General features: G+C 46.7%; 1 protein-coding gene across 17 annotated transcripts in view; it reads right to left on the bottom strand.

Moving 5' to 3' along the window:
* The window catches only part of CDC14B (cell division cycle 14B), a 609,243-nt gene that overhangs the window by 369,139 nt on the left and 217,606 nt on the right, over positions 1–22,498 (bottom strand). For 3 of the 17 annotated variants that reach the window (XM_085632872.1, XM_085632874.1, XM_085632863.1), the window contains exon 1: positions 1,585–2,058. The exons of 13 other annotated variants lie outside the window; for them this stretch is intronic. In XM_085632872.1, coding sequence (XP_085488998.1) covers positions 1,585–1,627 — 43 coding nt within the window. In that variant the 5' untranslated portion in view covers positions 1,628–2,058. Of the gene's footprint in view, positions 1–1,584; positions 2,059–2,635; positions 2,656–22,498 lie in introns of those variants that run through there. One more of the 17 variants, XM_085632873.1, reaches the window with a different exon arrangement.

The raw sequence follows: 22,498 nt of genomic DNA, 5'->3' as shown, positions 1-22,498 counted from the left end.
ATCCAAAGTGAAATTAACCAATTGCCTAGAATCACACAATTTGGTCAAGTGGGGATGCCAGGACTGATACCACGTTTTCTGGTTTCACATTTTGCAGTTCAGCCACCAGATGAGTTATCTCTATACCCCTCACGTTTTACATTAGACATTAATGCTTGGACTTTAATTCTTGGTGCATGATAATAGAGCGTTGATGGCAGACAGAAGACATGTGAAGGCTCGGTTTGTTGTCCACACCATGCATCTGCTTCGCGTCTCCCTACGCTCACATTTCATCACCGGACCCTTGCATTGCTGGCATCGGTGCAACCCTTGGGCATGCCACAGGCTGTACTTTGAGGCCCCTGGGGAAATGTTTGCGATTAACCATGCTATAGACAGTCTAGATCCTACACAGATCCTAGAACCTGAAAAATAATGGACTTGAGGAAGCTCACCATCCTTGGTGGTTCTCGGCACACATGCAGCAAGACACCATTAGATTGCAGACTAAGAAATTTTAAACAAGAAAACCAAGGCAGCGCGTTTCCATCTATGTACCCATAATCTGGAACAACATCCCCGTATGCATCAGGACTGCCAACTCTTCTTCAATTTAGAAAGAGCAGAAAACGTGCCTCTTAAAGAGCATTTAATCACAATACATATCCAGTGTGAAGATAAAATTTACTGTCACCAATGCTAAAAAAAACCTCGAGCACATTAAGTTTATTCTACTCAAACGCAAGAGAAGATCTAACATCTGGTAGAGAGCTTTAATAAATAAACTACTGCGGAAACGTTCGATATATGCACTAACACCCTAGAAAGAGATCACTTCTCAGAATGGAGATAAAAGGTATTTCGAAACGAAATGATAAACAGCACTGGTTGCAATATTATCATCAGAGTTGCACGTCTTGCCAGGAGTGACTGGGGCACTTTAAAAAGAAGGCGCCCACGTTACGCTCATATTTCGAATCACAATTTCGAGCACACAGGTTAGTTGACGTTAAATCGGCGTGTAAAAAAGATTAATATTTTTCATCTGATCATCAGGAACAGTCCACACGTGTATTGTTTGGACAACGGTGACATTTCAACAAAGATTTTCAAAACATACAGGAATGTTGTTGACATGTACTAACTACTACCTTTTTCGTGAAAACGACGAGAATGCTAGGTTGCGATGCATGGTTGCTGCACTGTCCTTTTTGAGCGCAGGTAACTGGCAGACCTATTACGGGTGAGTGACTGCCAACCAGCCAGCTCGAAGTGCATAGCCTCCAGAGAATTAAGAGGTAAACCGAGGCTATAAGAGTGTTAGATCTCTGGATCACAGATTACATGGGGACACGCCACTGCTGATTCTGATAATATACGTGCTTACTATCCTATGGTGGTGGGAGATAGGCCGCGCCAGATATGTGCAGCATGTAGGTCTTGTTGGTGTGATCTACAACAGTCAGAGTAAAACAACGCTCGCAGCACCACTGTGTTGCGCTTAATACACACAGAGTTGAGAAAAAACTAGCTCCCTTTCTACATTATAGCCTCTCCGGATTCGTCACCCCTTTCCATGCTGCGATGGCAACGCACACTTACCTGGAATGATGGTGGCAGTGTGGAGAAGCTCCGGGTCGCTCATGGTGCCCGGCAGGGCTGCTGCTGGGCTGTGACGGTTAAACTTAGCTCCTTTTCCGAAACAGGTGCAAAATCGCTGCCGCAAAGGATACACCACGACTCCAAAACAGAGCAGGAAACAATGAATAGCAAGTGGACTCGAGAGCGCACACCGAGGCAGGATAAAGTGTGCAGCTCCAACCAGCACACAACATTCACAAACAAGAGCTGTACCGACAATGCGCGCCTCTGCAAGTGGCAGAGACAACAACTACACACACACACCCCAAAGGGTCACACCCACAACACAGTGCTGCCAGCTAGAAAACAACGCGCAGCAGGGACGAGAACCAGCCCGTCCTGCCCCCTGCATCCCTCCCCTGCAGCTTCAGGGCCGTCCCTCCGATGCTGGCAATGACCTCGCCTGACAGCCATCTTATAGCGAAACGGTCTGCCTCCCCGTACGAGTTCAGGACGTGATTAAGGACTACAGACAGAGAGAGCACCGCACCTTGTCCTTGATGCCGCGGTGCAATAACGTAATCTGGAACAGAGTTTAATACGGTGCATTCTATATCGGGATGAACAGTTCTCACTGGAATTACGGATATATAGGATGGTATTTTTAAATATGATAGATACTATGCATTGCACATTGTATAAATGAAGAGGGCGGGGAATGCGACGACAAGTCTCATTCTTCATTGTATCCCGTCACGACAGATCCGCTTTAAGATGGCCGACACCCCACACAGAGAAGTGCTGCCAGACGCCAGCCTGGAACAGCTTTCGGAGCAATTATTGGTGGGTGATTGGCACTGGCAGTGCTTTGACCAGGCAACATAAATACTGTCCGAGGGTGGTTTCGAACGCTTCAGCGATGATAGGGCGAAAATCTGCGCTCTGGTCCATGCCACACTGTGCAGGCGGTCGTGTTTATAAATATTTGTGTCTGCCTGGCACCAGGAGTGTTTCTGATGGGATGATGTTGCTGCTGAATATATAATACTGAAATACCGTGAGATTAACGTACCTCTGGTTTACTGCTCCAACTAAATAGTACAACACAATACAAATTTGCCTGTAGAACAAGAAAGGTAAAACACTATGGCTAATAAGATTTTCGTAATAAAAAAATCACTGCGTGCCATATTATGCCCTCCGCAGTAAAGAAACCGATTAAGGTGGTCATCGGGTGACACGATAGGCCTTGCAAGCCCACTTTGAATGATGTCAGGCAGTGGGGAGGGATCCCAAGTTGGGGGTTGGCCCTCCCGACCGTTTACGGCTCTGGGCCAATAGATTTTTTGCTGCCCCAGTTTAAATGACTAGGTGGCCTTGCCCTTTAATAAAAATATCTACAAACACGTGGCCGCTGCCCCGCCCCACTACGCACAGGATGACGAAGTCCATTGGTGATAATAACAACAACCGCTTGGCACAGCTGGGAATTTCTAGTGCTGTAAAGTATGACAGCGGGGAATGCGTAGCCCAGCAATTGTGTAGGATCAAATAACCCAACAATGTGTTATTTAGGTTAGGTTCTCACTGGTATTCGAAGAACAAATAATATAACGGGTACCAGACATAATAAAATTTACCGCATTTCTGCCAAAATAGCACGTACATTGCACAAATTCAAACTACATGTGAATTGCTTACCAGTTGTCGCGCATCAACCCGAGGAGTGTTTGTCGGTTTTTTTCCGACCAAGAAATGTAACAATTCAGGAAAACCATTTATGTTCGATATTGTTCCAACTTGAAATCTAAAGTTAAAGCAACAAACAACATGACACCCTGACACCCTGTCCAAAATAAATTAGTTTGATATATTTTTATATTGGATTTTATGAAACCACAAGTAATCACAGCTCAGTCATAGTAACGCAAGAAAACCGTACTTCGTTCACACCACTTCAGCCCCTCCATTTCCCTGAGCCAATAGTACACTAACGGTCCCAACAGGCATCTCATTGGCCCAAATTATTCTTTACCTCGGTTTAAAAATAATGTATTGGATTTCACACAATCCAACCATTATTCAAGTATCAACTTCTGGCCCTTCCAAACAAGCACAAATAGGCGTTTAAATTATTTTTTTTTTTAAAAGTGGCAACTCTTACACTTTGAACTTTAGTAGTTATTTGTAGATTGGTGGTAGCAATGTACGCAAGTTACACCACATCACGTTTTGTTTTCCAATTAACATTTAGAAGAGACATAGCAGGAAGCTGCTTTAATGCGGTTATCACACTTGGAGGCCTGACTAATTCCTAATCAATCAATCAATCATATCACTTGTATAGCGCGCTACTCACCCGGAAGGGTCTCAAGGCGCTTGGGGGAAGGGGGCCGCTACTGCTCGAACAGCCAGGTCTTGAGTTGTCTCCTGAAGGCGAGGTGGTCCTGGGTCAGCCGAAGGTGGATGGGGAGGGAGTTCCATGTCTTGGCCGCCAGGTAGGAGAAGGATCTGCCTCCGGCGGTGGCTCTTCGGATGCGTGGTACGGCAGCGAGGGCGAGGCTAGCGGATCGTAGCTGGCGGGTGGGCGTGTGGAAGGTCAGGCGGTCGTTGAGGTACTTGGGGCCCAGGTTGTGGAGAGACTTGTGTGCGTGGGTGAGGAGCCTGAACGTGATCCTCTTGTTGACAGGGAGCCAGTGCAGGTTCCTCAGGTGGCCGGAGATGTGGCTGCGTCGAGGGATGTCTAGGATGAGTCGGGCGGAGGCGTTCTGGATGCGTTGTAGTCTTTTCTGTAGCTTGGCTGTGGTTCCGGCGTAGAGGGTGTTTCCGTAGTCCAGCCGGCTGGTGACGAGGACCTGGGTGACAGTCTTCCTGGTTTCGATCGGGATCCATTGGAAGATCTTGCGGAGTATGCGGAGGGTGTGAAAGCATGAAGAGGAGACGGCGTTGACTTGTCTGGTCATGGAGAGGGAGGAGTCCAGGATGAAGCCCAGGTTGCGTGCGTGGTCTGTCGGTTTGGGGGCGGTGCCCAGGGCAGGGGGCCACCAGGAGTCGTCCCAGGCGGAGGGTGATGGTCCAAGGATGAGGACTTCCGTCTTGTCTGAGTTTAGTTACAAACGGCTGTTCCTCATCCACTCGGCGACGTCTTTCATCCCTTCGTGGAGGCTGGTTCTGGCGGTGTCGGGGTCTCTGGTGAGGGAGAGGATCAGCTGGGTGTCGTCGGCGTAGGAGATGATGTTGAGGTTGTGTTGGCGTACGATGGCTGCGAGGGGTCTCATGTAGACGTTGAAGAGGGTGGGGCTGAGTGATGATCCTTGCGGGACGCCGCAGATGACTTCGGTGGCCTCGGAACGAAACGGGGGGAGGCGGACTCTCTGAGTTCTTCCAGCTAGGAACGAGATGATCCACTTCAGTGCCTTCTCTTGGATGCCGGTGTTGCTGAGGCGTTGGACTAGGGTACGGTGGCAGACAGTGTCGAACGCGGCGGAGAGGTCCAGGAGGATGAGTGCCGCCGTTTCCCCGTTGTCGAGAAGGGCTCGGATGTCGTCGGTGGCTGCGATGAGGGCGGTCTCGGTGCTGTGGTTGGCTCTGAAACCGGACTGCGAGGGGTCAAGGGATCCATTCATCTCGAGGAAGGCGGCAAGCTGTCTGTTGGCGATCTTCTCGATGACTTTGGCAGGAAAAGGGAGGAGCGAGATGGGGCGGAAGTTCTTGAGGTCGGTGGGGTCCGCTGTTGGTTTCTTCAGTAGGGCGCTGAGCTCGGCATGCTTCCAGCTCTCCGGGAAGGTGGCGGTGTCGAAGGAGGTGTTGATGACGTCTCGGAGTTGGGGTGCGATGGTGGAGTCGGCCTTGTTGAAGATGTGGTGGGGGCAGGGGTCAGTCAGAGATCCGGAGTGGATGGTGTTCATCGTGCGGGCTGTGTCTTCGGTGGTCACTGTGGTCCAGGTGCGGAGGGTGGCAGTGGGGTGCGTTGGTTCGACGGTAGGGTGCGAGGATGGTGCGTCGAAGCGGTTGTGGATGTCGGCAATCTTGCGGTGGAAGAACGAGGCGAGGGAGTCGCAGAGATCTTGTGAAGGGGTGATGTCGTTGTTGCCGGTACTGGGGTTGGAGAACTCCTTAACGATGCTGAAGAGTTCCTTGCTGTCGTGGGCGTTGTGTTCCAGTCTCCTTCAGTGATTTCTTCTTGGTGGTGCGGATGAGCTGGTGGTGCTTGCGGGTGGCGTGTTTGAGGGCGGTCATGTTGTCAGTGGTCCGGTCGAGGAGCCAGGCTTTCTCGAGGGTGCGGCAGGTCTTCTTGGAGTCCTTGAGTTCTTCGGTGAACCAGGGGGCCTTCTTGCTTCTGGGTTTGCTGGGGGGGTTCTTCAGTGGTGCGAGGTCGTCAGCGCAGGCGGTCAGCCATTGCGTGAAGTTGCGGGCTGCTTCGTTGGTGTCCGGTGTGCTGGCAGGTGGGTCTGGCTGAGGGAGGCGGTGAGCTGGTCGGCGGTGATCTTGCTCCATCTCCTGTGAGGAACCTGTTGCGGGTGGTGGTGGGTGGTGGTTTTTCTGAAGCTGAAGTGGACGCAGCTGTGGTCGGTCCAGTGAAGTTCGGTGGAGTGGCTGAAGGCGATGTGCTTGCTGGATGAGAAGACAGGGTCAAGTGTGTGGCCGGCGTAGTGGGTGGGGGTGTTGACCAGTTGCTTGAGTCCGAGGTTGGCGAGGTTGTCCAGCAGGGTGACAGTGTTGCGGTCCTTATTGTTCTCCAGGTGGAAGTTGAGGTCCCCTAGGAGGATGTAGTCGGCGGAGCGGAGGGCACGTGGGCTGATGAAGTCCGTGATGTCTTCGCTGAATTGTGTGCGTGGTCCCGGGGGTCTGTAGATGAGGGTTTCTCTGAGGGTCGTCTTTGGGTCGGTGAGGATCTGGAAGTGGAGGTGTTCGGCGGCGGTGTGGGTGTCGTCGGCGTCGGTCGTGATGCGGATGGTGTTCTTGTGGACGATGGCGATGCCTCCTCCGGTCTGGTTGACGCGGTCCTAATATTAGCGCTTGAAAAAGATCTAAAAATGCAGATACTCACTGCCTCAAATAACCCGTCTAATAGAGAGAAGCACTGGTATGCCTCATTAAAAGTATTAAGCCCGCTGATAAGTGCTGGTACTTTACTTTTCAAATTAAAGAAGTTCAGGCATTCGGTACCTGCTAGTAGATGACCATTTATGGCACCGAATCTAGCAAATATGATGACATCACCCGATCCTTAAGTCCATTAAATGGCTTTTGCAGAAAATAGACGCTGTAGGAGAACTGCTTGTATTAATTACAAAGCAATATGGCACAATGCCCCCCAAATAAGTAGCACAAAAACTCAGGCTAGGACAGCGGGATTTAGAAGCAAACAAAGGTTTACATTATAAATCCCAAAGTTTGAAACAGTGTTTCAAATTATACTAGCCCTAAGCGAAGCCCTAACGTTGGCACAGTATTCCTCTGACGATCACACTGTTCCCTACACAGAACGGAGCACCTTCAAAATATAATGGACAAAGTACCCTCTGCCGTACATTACAAAGATACTGCAAGTGCCGCGGAGTTCCGTAACCAAACAGAGGAACGAGGGTGAAGGTAGAGTTCCTTTATAAGGTTATGGAACCCTAAAGTGACTAGCAATATAATTATGTACGGCAGGGGGTTCTTTATCCCATATAACACATGGTTACACAATCACCTTTCCCACAAACCACTTAAAGCCTTGGTGTGTAGCTCTTTCCTTTGAAAGAGAGCGCATGTCTGCAAACACGGAGAATAAAAATGGAACCTGTATTCTCTTGGCCTCTCCAAAAGAGACAGCCGCTGACTAAAGACTTTAACACCAATTCCAAATCAACAAAGTGACTAATCTAACCTCACCTAGTTTCACACAGGATCTAGGTATCTCTGGACCTAGTGGTATTATATCTGGAATAAGCAATTGGACTTTAGATTTGATTCTTTAGAAAATGAATCCACAATCTACAATGAATCCACAAAGTAGCAACAAGAAAGGATCTTAACCTAAGTAGCTGAAACCACATTAGCCCCAATCATGAATAATGTCCTTCATAGACCTTCACATTGGACATTAAGGCAATCGACAGGATGGGTCCAACCTTCTCACAACCCAAAACTCAGATCAAGTAGCACCCTATGCTTAACAATCTCAGCTTAAAAAAAAATATGCTTAAGGGGAACCTGCTTTTCAGTACAGACATAGAACCTTGGGAACATACTACCAAAAAGGATAAGGACCATTAACAACTGTTGAGAATTCAAGAGACCATGAATGGTTTGTAGATGCTGCTTGAGAATCCAACCACAAATTATTTTGCTTACAATCACATACATAACGTACATGCTGCTTCATCAAGTTTGGAACATGCTCTATGGGCCTAACAAAGGACATGAAAACCCAACACTAAAAAGATGCCTCTTTAACCACTATCGATCGAAAATAATCCTTCCATCCATACATTTAAAAAGGATTCCCATTTAAGTGACAGTTTAGAAAGTAGTTTGGTGTTTTAACAAGAGCTAGAAAAGCGCCACAAAAAGGCTACAATACTGTACAATTGTCAGTGGCCTTCTAAGTGCAGACAAAATCAGAGGTTCTCAATAATATCTACAGCACATACATTGTGCTGCAAGAGCTACCATCCACAACATCAGCCCTTCTAACTGATCGTTTTTGTAGTAACCAACAAGCTACAAACTCAAATATGCAACTTAATTTTCATGACCTACACCCATTTCACTGCGCCAGTCATTCTGGCATTAACAATGTGGAGATGGGTGGAGCATTAGGCTGAGCTGAGAAAACCTGCTCCCAGTGTGGTTCTCATCTGTTCTAAAGAATCAAGACAAATCCACTGTTTCAGTCACCTGGAAATCTATAGAACGGAGAACAAGGCGAAGTAGGACGACGAGGAGGCTTCTGATTAAATTAAAGTTGTAAAAATGGCTTTCCTGGTAAGACACAGGACATCAGCATTGCAGCTTCCCAGACACACTAGCCCCTCAAGAAGGCACCTGTGTCATAGTTGCGCGTACTCTAGGATAACTTTTTATTCCGGCTAGGAACTTAAAGCTGGTCGGTCCAAAATCTGTACAGAGAAAGGACAGCCCTTGAGGGTAAGTTCAATGTTACACTCAGTGGGGTAGGGAATAGAGAACCACAGATTGGAGCAGCCATTGTGTGCATGCAAAACAAGGGAGAGAAAAGGTGGTCCCTATGGGCACACTGTTGTCAACAAATTGGGGCAGAGTTTTGCAATGCCTGAAGTTATCAGGTGGGGAGAGATGAGGTCCCAATGCGAGTTTTCCCCGTGCAATTGGGCATAGGAATTTTGAGCAGCATTTTAGAAAAGTATTGGACATTTAATAGGTCCCGCATTTGCTTGAGTTAGAGCTAATGGGGTTGTAAATGACAATGGGCCAGATTCACAAAGGTAAAGTTAGACAGAAAGTCTAACTTTACGACTTTCGGCATTCACAAAGGGCATTTACACGTAGTAAATGACCTTTGTGAATACCGAAAGTCATAAATTGGTCTGCAGTGGAATTATTTGGATAGTAATTCTGTGGTATTGAGTATACTGGAATTATGTGGAGCGGAATTGTGTGTTATGGAGTGTAATTATGTGGAATGGTATTTTGCGTTGTGGAGTGGTATGTAGAGGAAGTTAATTATGTGGTGTGCTGCTGAATTTTGTAGCATGAAGTGGAATTTTGAGGTGTGGATTGGATGCACTGTGTTGTGTAATTACTTTACTGCATAGCAGACCGCATACTGGGGTTTGGGATTGTGTGTATGTGTGTTACAGCACATCTTCCAATACGCTACACTGCCTTTCTTCATGGCTAGCTCTTCTGTTGCTACCTACTTATTTGGTTTTTTTTTCCCACCAAAAAGGCAAAGCTATCCACATTATTCCATGCCACACAATTCAACACCAAAACACATAACTCGCCAACAGAATTATCTGCCGTATATGCAACCATGCCAAATCCTTAACACTGTGCTGGATGTATCAATGCTGCACAATGCAGATTCCATTTATAAACATTTGCAAAAATAATGGCAGTACTGCAAACAACTGCGTTGTAGAGATGGGGACATGCAAGGGACATTAGAGCATGACTGCCTTTACAAAGGGCCCTTATTGCAAACACTGCCGCATAGAAGAAATGGGACCACAATACCTAACAGAAGTTCTATCAGGTGGGAGAAAGTGCACAGCTGTGAGAAGCATCTCATTGGTGATCCCAGAGGAGTGTCTGGGGAGTGGTTGTCCAAATGTCTATTTTATGAATTTATGAGGAACATGTGACAAAGCGCCTATACGTACGGTGACATATCTCATCCTTAAAATAAGGGGAACATTCGGGCCTTTTTCTATAGATGAACCTGCATCACTGGTGGCTTTAAAAGTCTGCGGCACTTTGCAACAGGTCCTTTCTCCAGGACGGGTGGGGAAGATTTAGGCTCACACTTGGCAAGTTAGTCTATGAGCGACTGTTGTGCTGTTTCTATCCTCCCCTGCCGGTGAACTCTATCGCAGCGCAATCACTGTTAAAAAATGTCCTGCTTAAAGAGTAACGTTTACTTGGAACATCTCCCCATCAGTCTGGGTAGATTAAACTTGCTCAATGGGTATGTTTTAATGTGTTTAAGTCCCCTTCTACTAAGACAAAAATATACCTAGCCCCTTATATCAGCTTCAAAGAAAACACATTTAAAAAAAGCCAATGCTGAAATATAAAGCGCAGCGTCCCTGATGTGGGTGCCACGCTCAGCTTCAAAGAAAACAAATAAAAAATAAAACAATGCTGAAATATAAAGCGCAGCATCCCTGAAGCGGATGCTGCGCTCACTTTCTAAGTAAAAAAAAAAAGCAACATGACACGCTGAAGCAACAAAGAATTTGTAGATTAGCCTCTCGAGTATGCAGCGGGGGGGGGGGGCCTTATAAAGCACTGCGGAAGGGAGAAGCCAAACTGAATAAGAAGTGACTGGTGGAAAGCAAAATAATAAAAAAAAAAAAAACGAGTTCTGCCAAACAGCACATAAAGAATGCTAGCGTATGGAAACTAATTGGCCGGTGCGCCTCACCCTTAAACAGACGAGACGTATCGGCTGCGAGATCAAGTTAGGAGGCAGCAAAGAAGAGCAACGCTGCAGTGAGCCATTGGTTAGCAGCAGGCGGGAATAGAGTAATATTGATTTCAGCAGCCCTTGAGGACAGCGCATGTGTGCTGCCTAAAAATCGGCTGAACAGAATTACACCAAATTCAGAAGAAAGCTAGATCTTTACTCAGGAAGCAACTGTACAGTTGTTCTTGAGAAATTAAGATAAAAAAGTTAGTGATATTCAGATGGATGGTATCACAGTACTCAAGACGTTACAGCAAATAAAAAAACATAAACCACTCTGATTGTCAGAGAGGGTTTATTCCCCTGTAGGCCGCTTCACAGTACTGAGCAATCTGATTACCCAGCCGCAACATTACCAGAAATGTTGAAGTCGCCATTACAGGACACAGGACCTCAGTCCCCATGTCCTGACCTTAAGAAAAACCCATAAGTGGGCACAGTAAGAGTACCCTGACCCCCGTCACTTGTTGTTAGGTCTCGCTGAGCCCAGCGCATGCGCTGGCTCGGAGAGACATTTTGTATCTGGCTTTTTTAAGTGCTGCTGGCTGGCCTAGCGCTTGAGTGCACGTGAGCATGCACGCGCGCTGCAGCCATGCGCTAGGCCCGCCAGCAGCACTCAGGAACGCCTTTAGAGCGTCATCGCGATCACTTTCGCTTTCACAGCGATCGTGATCGCGATGACTTTAGTGTTTTTTAAGAAAGCATTGGCCGTGCGCGCACACAACTCCCGCTTCTCCCGCCGCGCGCGGCCAATGCTTGTTTCTCTCTTCTTTCTCACGCCGTCTCTGAAAGCCAGCTCTTTGCAAGACTGTCACTGCCTGGTAGCTGTCTTTTCCTAAGCCCTCCGCGAGAGCTGCCCTTCCTAAGCTGTCAATGACAGCTGCCCTCACTGACAGCGGCGTCTGTTCTTATCCTTTCACTATCAGCTGTCTCTTGCTCGTGTCCTCACAGAGAGCTGTCTCTTCCGTCATGCCCACATTGACAGCTTTGTCTTTTCTGCGTCCTGCAGGAATCCCTTCGCCTCCACTCCCACTTCTCTGTGTCCTCGTTTAGAGCACTCTTCTTCAGAACTCTGTACTCTAACGGCTTTTTGTGTCCTCACTGTTAGGTATCTCAAATTTTGACCGCCGCACACTGAAGACTCTCTCGTTCCTGTATCCTCCCTAAGAGCTGTATCTTTCCTGTAGGTTCGCTATCAGTTAACTCATTCCCAAATAAGTGTATTTTCTCCCTACCCTCATCACACGCACAGTTGTCTCTTCCCTGCGCTCACAGACACTACACCTCTCTCTTTCATTTATCCTCTTTTTTGCAGTTTTTTTAAATTATAGTGCGAACTTGACCCAAACGTATTCGGCGCTTTCCATGAGTGCCAATATTATACAGGACACATTCATTTTTTTTTTTTAGGCAGATGGAGAAGTGAATCACAGCCGACGCCGAGACTCGAACCTCGTTCTCCAGTTCCAAAGTCGGCGGTTCTGGCCGTTACACCATATTCTCTCCACCCTGGCTTCTCTATCAGCTGTCTCTTTCCTGTGTCCTTACTGACAACTGTCTCTTCCCCTACTCCCGCACACAATGACGTCTGCCTCTTCTTTATTCACTATTACACTGGCAGGTCTCTTTTTCCTGGGTCATCGTTGACATCTGTCACTTACATGATGAGCCCTCGGTGGCGATTGTTTGAAAAGCTTCCTCTTTCCTGTGGTCTGACAAATAGCTGTCTCGCTTTTCTGTTTCTTCATTTTGGAGAGCTTCTTCTTTCCACCGTCTTCACAAACAGCCGCCTCCTTTATGTACCCTCAGCCCCGAGAGCTGTCTGTTTCTGGTGTCTCTTCTTTATATCCTCGGGCACTGCTGACAGCTGCGTGCTTCCCTCCTCGCTGACAACTTTCAGTTCCTTCCCTGTGCTCTCGCTGACACTTCATTTTCCACAACGGCATCGATGACACACGGTGTAGCGTGCTACCCATGAAGGCCCTGCTGTAGGGTAGTACGCGCTATATAAATGTTTCCATACAAACACAGTGGGTCACAAGGCCGAACCACCCGCCGCCTTGCTCGGGTGACTCGTTCGCCCTCTCCTCAGCAGTGCCCACAGATGTCATTCTTTGTCTGTCTGTCCCGCAGCCTCGTGGAGAAGATGTTATCGAAGGCATGGAAGCGCCCTGATATTTGGGAACAACTTCCTCTGGCCATATAACCGGGGAAACAGTACATTTAGGCCCAGGGCTACTGAGAAAGTGTGTAGGGCTATGTGAAAGTCAGCAGCACTGTGCAATTGGTAAAAGTACAGGCATTGGCAAAGCCAAAAGGTCTTATCTATGCTAGAGCTATCGGATTTGACTATGTGTCTGGCCTATGCAAGAGCTATTAGATGTGACAATTTCTGTTAGCCGTGTTGTACACCAGTGTGGCTGTTGTTCAGCATTGCTAAAAGTTAAGGGTGAAAGGAGAGTGTCGTGGGGTAGAGTAGAGTGGAGAAGAGTAGAGTGGAGAATAGTGCCATAGAGTGGAGTGGCATAGAGTAATAATGAGGGTTGTGGAGTGGCATAGAGTGGAGAGGAGTGTCGTAGAGTGTCATAGACTGGAGTCATGGGCGTCTGCAGGGGGGGGCAAGGAAAGGCGCTTGCCACCCCCGTAGCGCCACTCCTTGCCCCCGCTGCCGCCGCCCATTCTTTTACGCCTCTTGTCCGTAATTCCGGGTCCTGCAGGGAGCAGAGCTGTTCTCTGCCAGAGGCCTCAACTCCCTGATGGGGCGCCTAGCACTCCTCGCAGCCCCTCCCGCCCATTGTCATTCTGTCCGTGGCTGATTATCACAAACAGAATGACAATGGCCAGTTTGAGCTGCGCGCCACAAGCACGAGTGGTTAGGTCTGGACACCAAGACCTCCTTTTAACACTGTGTAGCCTGAGAGCAAGGGGTCCTCTGAATGAAGTTCTGGGGGAGTCGAAAGTCCAAAAATGAGGTTGCAGCATAGCCCGGATTTCAGATCCCACTAAAATGTACACAGACTTGTGTCGATAACATAGCTATTTGCCAGTATGCACCTATCATGTCTGGCAGGACGTCCCGACCCTGTGTTTCACTGCCTCATATCCCCCTGTACCCCACTCCCCACGCTCACTGCCTTATATCCTTCCGTACCCCACACCTCGCGCTCACTGCCACAACATATCCCTCTGTACCCCGCACCTCGCGCTCACTGCCACAACATATCCCTCTGTACCCCACACCTTGTGCTCACTGCTACAACATATCCTTCTATACCTCGCACCTCGTGCTCACTGCCACATACCCCTCTGTATCCCACTCCTCACACTCACTGCCTGATCGCTCACTTTACCCTGCCATTCATCTTCTTCGTGTTCTCTCCCCTTCCACTCGTTCTACCTCTGTTCAACCCCTTACTTCTTTTAGTATCTTACTCCTTTCTCAATACCTCTACTTCTTTTCCTCTTCAGTAACATCTCTCTGACACATCTCTGCACTTCCTTTATATCAACGCACCCCTCTACCTCACCTGTCTACCTCAGTCTTTATTATTCCATCTTCCTCAACTGTCTCTACCTGTCTCTGACACACCTCTCCCTCTCTCTACCTGGCCCTCTCATGTTCTACGACTGCTTTATTCTCCCCTCTCCAGCTTTGATTTACCTGTCTCTGCTCCTGAATCTTTTTCTTCTACACCTCACTTCCTTGTCTACTCTTCACCCCTCGCTACCCTTCTGTTTGCCTCCCTACGGTCTTTACCCGACCCACCTTTCAGTGACTCTTCCCATTTCGCCTCCCTCCCTCACAGCACTCTCCTAGCATGCATCTGCAGAGAAGAGCTAACAACACATCAAAGAACAATACAAGCGAAAATTGAACTGAGAAGTGTTAATTAATCACACCCTCATTTTCAACACGTTATCGAAGAATACATTAATTATTATTAGCTCAATCTCTCCTCGGTGATCAGATGTGAATCTGGGAATAAATACTTTAGTTTTCACCGGACCGCAACGGTCCGGTGAAAACTAAAGTATTTATTCCCAGATTCACATCTGACCACCGAGGAGCGATTGAGTTAATAATAATTAATGTATTCTTCGATAACATGTGTTGAAAATGAGGGTGTGATTAAATAACACTTCTCAGTTCAATTTTCGATTGTATTGTTCTTGGAGGTGTTGTTAGCTCTTCTCTGTAGTAATTATATGTCAAATAGTGCTTACTGGGACCATTTCCTATTGTACAGATATAACAACAAGCATTGGTATAGCCAATAGGTCACGCCTTTGGGACCTGCTGCATAATTAAATACTTATAAGGCCCCAAAGGCGAGACCTATTGGCTATGCCAATGCTTGTTTTTAATGTGCTGGTGGTCCAAAAGTACTTCCGTGGGGCCCAGAATGCAGCTGCCCCCTCTCTCTAGGGACTGCTTTTGAGATCCTTGGTTTCTACTCACTTGCAGGCTTTGCACTGGTTTACTGTAAGAGGCTTCTATTTAAGACCCTTGTTCTGATCCTCAGGGCCCTTAACCAGACTGGTGCCAGATATCTTAGGGCGAAGATTAGTTTCTATGATCCTTCCAGAGGTCTTCTCTCCGCCAATGCCTTTTTTCCCCAGGATCCAACGATCTAGGGTTAGAGACAGATCTTTCTCTTTTTTAGGACCATCCACATGGAATAAACTGCCTCCTGAATTTAAGGCCATCTCAGCTATCTCTGCTTTCAGAAAGAAACTAAAGACTTGGCATTTTAATTGAGCTTAAATCTGCTTTGTTCTCCGGTGTTGTAATGATAGAAGTGTATAACGCCAGGACACTCTCCGGAGTAACAGTGCGCTCTACAAATGCTCTTTCATTCTTCATTGTGTATATGCAACAGTGCTTTAGCTAAGGTTCTGTGAATAACAAGGTTTCATGAGATGGGAAAGTTGGAAGATGTTGCCAATGGGCAAATGAAGTGAAATGTTATTGGTTCCTGGAAATGTGGTATGTGGATCATACTATGAGACTGTAGCTGTATGTTTTAAGTAAATGTATGCACTGTCAAAGTTAGAGCAGATCCCTTTAGCCTTTGAGAGGTACAGGCCTCCCTGCTTCCCCATTCCTGAAAGTGTAAGCTATATGCTAAACACTTGTCCTCTCTTAGATGTTTTCTACTGAAATCCTGGCTATTTTGACACCTTTATATTTCACCATCCTATTTCTTAAATTCCTCTGAGATTTCCCCATTGTAAGCCATCCTCAATCTAACCTTACAGCCCTGATTAGATTACTTTAAACCTTTTGCCATCTGTACTTATGTGGCTACGCTTGTCACATTTTGATGCTATTGAACTGGATTTACTTTGATAACTAACGCGTCCTTTTGAATTATTTATTTGAGCAATGCTTACTTAGCATTGATCTGGATTTACTACTGATTGTAATAAACCTACTTAACTTTAGTTACTGATTCCTGGTCCTTATTGTGTGGCTAAATGGGTTACACAAAATTGAAGTGTTTTGTTGAATGCTAACTCTCTTTGCTCCTCAGCTGACCACAAAGGTCTGTCGCATGGAAATTGTAACCACGTGGCAATTTGTCATTAAGGTGGTAGCAGAGGATGTTTGGTTGCTGAGGTAAAGATAGGTTAGAGTATCCCATTCTAAATGTGCCCAAATCCCGTCTAAGTCCCTAAAGCCCATGTCTTGTGTCTGAGGATTTGTGGGGTTCCAGTAGTTCGGGAGACACTTGTGACCATGGAGGAGTGAGTAATAATAGGGTTGTGCATTGCTATTGTTTATGTCTATCTTGCAGTGTTATGCAGAGATTGTGTGGCATGATGCGGTAATGTTCTCAGTTGTATTCTGAGTATAGCACTTGGTGTAAAGAAATTGAAGTTGTTGTCTGGCTCGAAGTAGCCTAAGGTTCCGGGATGATATTAAGAAGTATAGAAGACCGGAATGGAAAACCCGTCTTCAAATTCAAGCGAACAAAAAATGCTGAAGCCATCTCTTGGAATGCCTGTATTTATTCACAAATTAAAGGTGGCAGTATGCATATTAATCAATGTCCTCCTTCCTAACACGTTTCTGCTCAAGTGCAAGCCTTGGTCACAGGTGAGGCAAGTTACTCTATGAGAGTAACCACGTGGCTTTACATGCAGACTCCAATGTTCCACAGCGTTCGAAAAATACAACATCCAGCATGCATCTGAGTGAAATACTCAATTTTAGCAGCATGTTAAACGATGAATTAAATACAGGATAAGGAAAATGCTACTTACCCAGTATGCATCTGTTCTTGGCATAAAGAGCTGTAGATTCATATGCGTTAGCATATATAGCCATCTGGTGTTGGGCACGGATGTTTGCACTTTGTTTTTCTACGAAGAAGTCTTTTTAATCACGAGGTGGGAGACTCCTCCTTTTGGTGATAGTGCACATGGGCATCGACTCCATCCTTAGATTGTTTTGCCATATCAGGTGACAATGGAGTTAGTAAGAGCAGTATAGAGATGTCCATGTAGAATGTATCTAAGTAAGATATTTCTGCAACAGATAGGAGGTACCCGGGGAGGCAGGTGGGAGCATATGAATCTACAGCTCTATATGCCAAGAACAGATGCATACTGGGTAAGTAGCATTTTCCGTTCGAGGCATATGAGCTGTAGATCAGATGAGTTAGCATAGACTACACAGCAGTTATTCCCCAAGCGGTGTTTAAACTGCATCTGTTGCAGTGGTTTGAAATAGTGTTCTCAAAACTGCCTGGCCCACACTAGCTTGTTGTTTCGCTAACGAATCTACACAATAGTGCTTTGTGAAAGTTTGTGGTGTAGACCATGTTGCAGCCTTGCAGATGTCATCTAAGGGTATGTTCCCTAAGAATGCCATAGAAGCCCCTAGTTTGCGTGTAGAATGCACTCTAGGGGGAATTGTTAAGGTGCGATTAGCTTTAAGATAGCATATTTGGAAACTCTTGACTATCCACCATGCAATACCTGCTTTTGAAATAGGATTGCCTTTATGTGGTGGTGAAAAAGCAACGAAGAGTTGTTTAGTTTTCCTAAAAGATTTGGTTCTTTCAATGTAATAAAGTAATGCTCTTTCCACATCTAAAGTGTGAAGAGCACGCTCTGCTACCGAGTCTGGTTGAGGAAAAAAAGACAGGTAACTCAACCGACTGGTTATCGTATTTGTTCTCCAAATGAAACCCACATTGAGACATTGTCGTTTGATATAATGTACTGCCCCAGTCTCGCTGTGGTTTACAGGCTACCTCCTGTAGTCTGATATTGGTTGAGATGAAAAGCAGAGACAACTTTAGGTAAGAATTTAGGGTTAGTCCTATGAACCACTTTATTTTGGTGAATTTGTAAAAATGGTTCTTGTATAGTTAGTGCCTGGAGCTCACCAACTCTTCAAAGAGATGTGATGGCTACAAGGAAGGCTACCTTCCAAGTGAGGAACTGTATTTCACATTTGTGCAAAGGCTCAAATGGTGGACCCATGAGTCTTGTTAGAACTATATTAAGATTCCATATAGGAGAAGGAGGAAGTGTAGGTGGAATAATTCTTTTGAGTCCTTCCATAAAGGCTTTGATAGCGGACACACGAAAAAAGTGTTGTCTGTTTTGTAGGTAAGCTGCTATTGCCGCAAGATGTAATTGTATAGATGTGTATGCTAAGTTAGCTTGTTGCAAGTGTAACAGATAGCAAATGATGTTATGAGTTGAAGCATCTAGTGCAGGGGTACTCACAAACTTTCTGTCGGGGGCCAAAATTACAGTGTGGTTAGTGGCCGAGGGCCGCACTGGTAGGGGTGGAGTCAGTGGGGGCGGGATCAGTGGGGGGGGCGGAGCTAGAGTAAAAAAAAACCTTTCAAAACATCTGTCTCCCTCTCTCTCTGTCTCCCTCTCTCTCTGTCTCCCTCCCTCTCTGTCTCCCTCCCTCTCTGTCCCCCTCCCCCTCTCTCCGTCTCCCTCCGTCCTCCGTCTCCCTCTGTCCTCCGTCTCCCTCTGTCCTCCGTCTCCCTCTGTCCTCCGTCTCCCTCTGTCCTCCGTCTCCCTCTGTCCTCCGTCTCCCTCTGTCCTCCGTCTCCCTCCCTCTCTGTCTCCCTCTCTCTCCGTCTCCCTCCCTCTCCCTGTCTCTGCCTCTATCTGTCTGTCCCTGTCTCTGTCTATCTGTCTCGGTCTGTCCCTGTGTCTGTTAGTCTCTACATCTGTCTGTCTCTGTCTCTCCCTACTGCCCTCTGTTCCCTTACCGGACTCTCACACCCTGCTGTTCTCTTGTAATTCTTTGTCACCTCGCCCCCCCCCCCCCTCCGCTTGTGTGGCAGCAGAGGCAGCTTCCCTTCCAGGGCACACACACAGCCCCACCCGAGTACTTCACAGGTCTTTAAGAGACCATTTGCATGATAACAAGGCTTTGTTGTATTTCACCTCTTAGCGCCCCAGCAGCTCCACTCGGACTATCCCTTGAATCCCCGGGCCCCCACAGAGCAGAGTCTGTGTTTGCTGACACTGTTCACTGTTAAAAAAAAAAAGACCGGTACGATCATACATGCCAACATTTCAGAAGAGCAAAGTAGGAGATTTAAAAAAAAAATCTTAAAAAAAAAAAAAATCGGGAGAATGGGGCCTTGAATTGGGTTACTGTCATGTATGGGCATTGGAAGTGTGCTGCTCCAGGATTTGAAACGCAAAATGCACGTTTTTATTCTTCCTTACCTTTCAGAAGCATTGAGCGCAGTGGCAGAGAGAGGGTGATGCAAGTGTTGTGCACTGGCCTGGCAGGTTGCTGGCAGTGCATACAATCCCTCCTCCCTCCCCCCCCCCCGCAGCCCGGCGGGCTGAAACAGCTTCCAGGTACACACACAGCCGCCCCCGAGTACTTCACGGGTCTTTAAAAAAACATTCGCTTGTTGATGAGGCTTTGAATTGCTTTTTCACCCTTTCTAGAGCCCCTGCATCGCCACTCTGATTATTGCTGGAAGATTTAGCACTCTACAGCGTAGAGTGCTAATTCTTCCAGCTAGCAGGAATCGGGAGGCGGGAGACTAGCCTTGAAATCGGTAGTCTCCCGCCTGAATCGGTAGGCTTGGCATGTCTGGGTACGATGTCTGGAAGGTCCGCGGGCCGCCAAGAAAGGCTTGCCGGGCCGCTGGCGGCCCACGGGCCGTACTATGAGTACCCCTGATCTAGTGGATTGATGTTATTGTTAGTACAATAAATGGCAAATCGTTTCCACTTGGCTGCATAGCATGCTCTTGTGGTAGGACGTCCAGCCTCTTTAATGACGTCATGCAGTCTAGTGGGAGATTAAAGTAGCCAAACTCTATGATTTCAGGTGCCAGATGGCAAGGTTGAGTTGATTGGGATCTGGATGTCTTATCCCTCTATGGTTCTGAGTAATAAGCTGGAAGGGGGGGGAGGGGGGGGGTAGGTGTAACTTTTGTCAATGTCAAAAGCTCTTGTTAAGCGCAAAATATCACCGGAGAGGTCTCATGGCGCTGGGCAACAATAACAGCGAAAAAGGACAGCGACAGGAAACAGTGAAATGCACGGTTACTGGGGGAATAGCCATGTTTTTAGTTTCCTACAAAATCATCTATGGTCAACTATGGACAGAAGGTGTGACGGTAGCTTATTCCAGAACATAGGGGCCAAGTAGGAAAATGATCGGCCTCCGTTCCGAGAGGTACGAATGCGAGGCTGACCAAGGTACGATTTGGAACCAGACCTTAAAGATCTTCCCGGCGTGTACCATTGAAGCTTTTTAGCTAGATATCTTGGGCCGGTGTCATACATTACCCTGTGTGTAAGACATAGGATTTTGAAGAGGCCTCTTTGCCTCACTGGAAGCCAATGAAGAGTTTTAAGATTAGGGACAAAAGCCGATCTGGAAGGAAGATTGAGAATGAGTCTGGCGGCGGTGTTCTGAAGAATCTGGAGCTTGGAAAGCAGATCTTCATTAAGTGCCGTCAGCAAAGCATTCCCATAATCCAGTCGGCTCATAACAAGACCCTGCACCATATGTTTCAATGGGTAAGCCACTTGAAGATTCTACAAAGATTGCGCATGATACCATAACAGGCCCCAAGAACCTGGTTGACATGGGTTTTCATGGACAATGAACTCTCGATGGTAACTCCAAGGTTGCGAACTGCTAGTTTAGGAGATGGACATGGGCCCAATTCAAAGGGACACCAATCATGTGCCCATAATTCCTCTGCTCTGCCAAACAGGATAATCTCGGTCTTGCTACCATTTAATTGTAATTTATTTCTACCCATCCATTCATTCGCCTGGACCATACAGTTTTTGAAACAAGATTTAGTATCAACATAATCTGGGCCAAAGGTAACAAGCAATTGGGTGTAGTCAGCATATGACACGGTTTCAAAACTATATGATCTGATGATACCAGCTAAAGGTGTTAAATAAAGATTAAACAACATGGGGCTAAGAATGGAGCCCTGAGGGACACCTCAATTGACTGGTCGACTGCAGGAAGCTATAGACTCTACGAGAACGGTGGTAGAGCGGTCAATTAAATAGTTCTCAAACCAGTCCAGGGCCTTCCCTCTGATACCCACCTCCCACAGTCGATGTTTCAAGATACTGTGGGAGATGGTATCAAAGGCTGTAGACAGGTCCAAGAGGACCAGCATTGCTGATTCTCTTTCATCCAGTGCAAGCCTGATGTTATCAGTAATCTCAACAACTTCAGTTTCCGTGCTATGAGCAGCACGGAAGCCAGATTGGGAGGGGTCCAGAGGACCATGGTTCTCAAGATGGGCAGTGAGGCGTTTGTTAACTAGGTATTCTAACACCTTCCCAAAATAGGGTAACAATGAGATGGGACGATAGTTAGCTGGTAAGTTGGGGTCAGCCGAAGGTTTTTTAAGAATAGGCTTGACTAGGGCATTTTTCCATCTAGTGGGAACTTTAGCGTGCTGTAATGACATATTAAACATTGCAGTCAGTGTCTTAGCAAGTTGGGGCATTATTTTTTTAACAAGAACGAGGCGGAAGGGGATCAACAGGGGAACCTGATTTAATATTGGCGAGACCTCCCAACACTTCAGTGACAGTTAGGGGTTCAAATTCCAACAGCAAGGGCACATCATTTATTTCAGACTGTAGAAATGACGTAAACATGCTCTTAATTTGCCGATGATAATCTGTGTCGTGTTGGGGGAAGGATGAGTCAATAGTTCTGATTTTATTATCAAAGAAGGAAGATATTGAATCTACCCATTCTTGGGTAGGGAGAATAGAAGACTGCTCGGCCTGGGGGGATGTGAACTCTTTCAATATTTTGCAGAGTTCCTTGCTGGAATGTGCAGCATTATTTATCCACTTCGTTAAGTACGACTTTTTGGCCAATTTAATGTTTTTTATATAATTGAGGTGACACGGTCTGTAGTTCCTACGATCTAGATTTGGATTTCCTCCACTGACGTTCAGCTGTTCTACAGATTTGTTTATCAGTTTTTAGTGATGTAGTAAACCAGGGCGAAGCTTTACTTTTTTTTTTAACCCTGGCTACAGGGGCAACCAGGTTCAATGTGGATATAATAGCGTCTTCTAAAATAGTTACAGCCTGGTCCACAATGTCAGTATGGCATATCTGCTGTGGTTTGAAATGGGCTGAGAAGGCATCTAGTGTTAATTTACGCCAGGGTCGAATCAGAGGGGTTTTGATTAGTGCAGATTTCTTGCAGATGTTGATGGGCATACCGAATTTTAAAAGATGGTGATCAGTCCGTAATAGTGGAGAAGATGACT

The sequence above is a fragment of the Triturus cristatus genome, chromosome 2_1 (genome assembly GCF_964204655.1).
Source record: "Triturus cristatus chromosome 2_1, aTriCri1.1, whole genome shotgun sequence".
Classification (NCBI taxonomy): Eukaryota; Metazoa; Chordata; class Amphibia; order Caudata; family Salamandridae; genus Triturus; species Triturus cristatus.
This window is presented reverse-complemented; position numbering and strand designations above follow the sequence as displayed.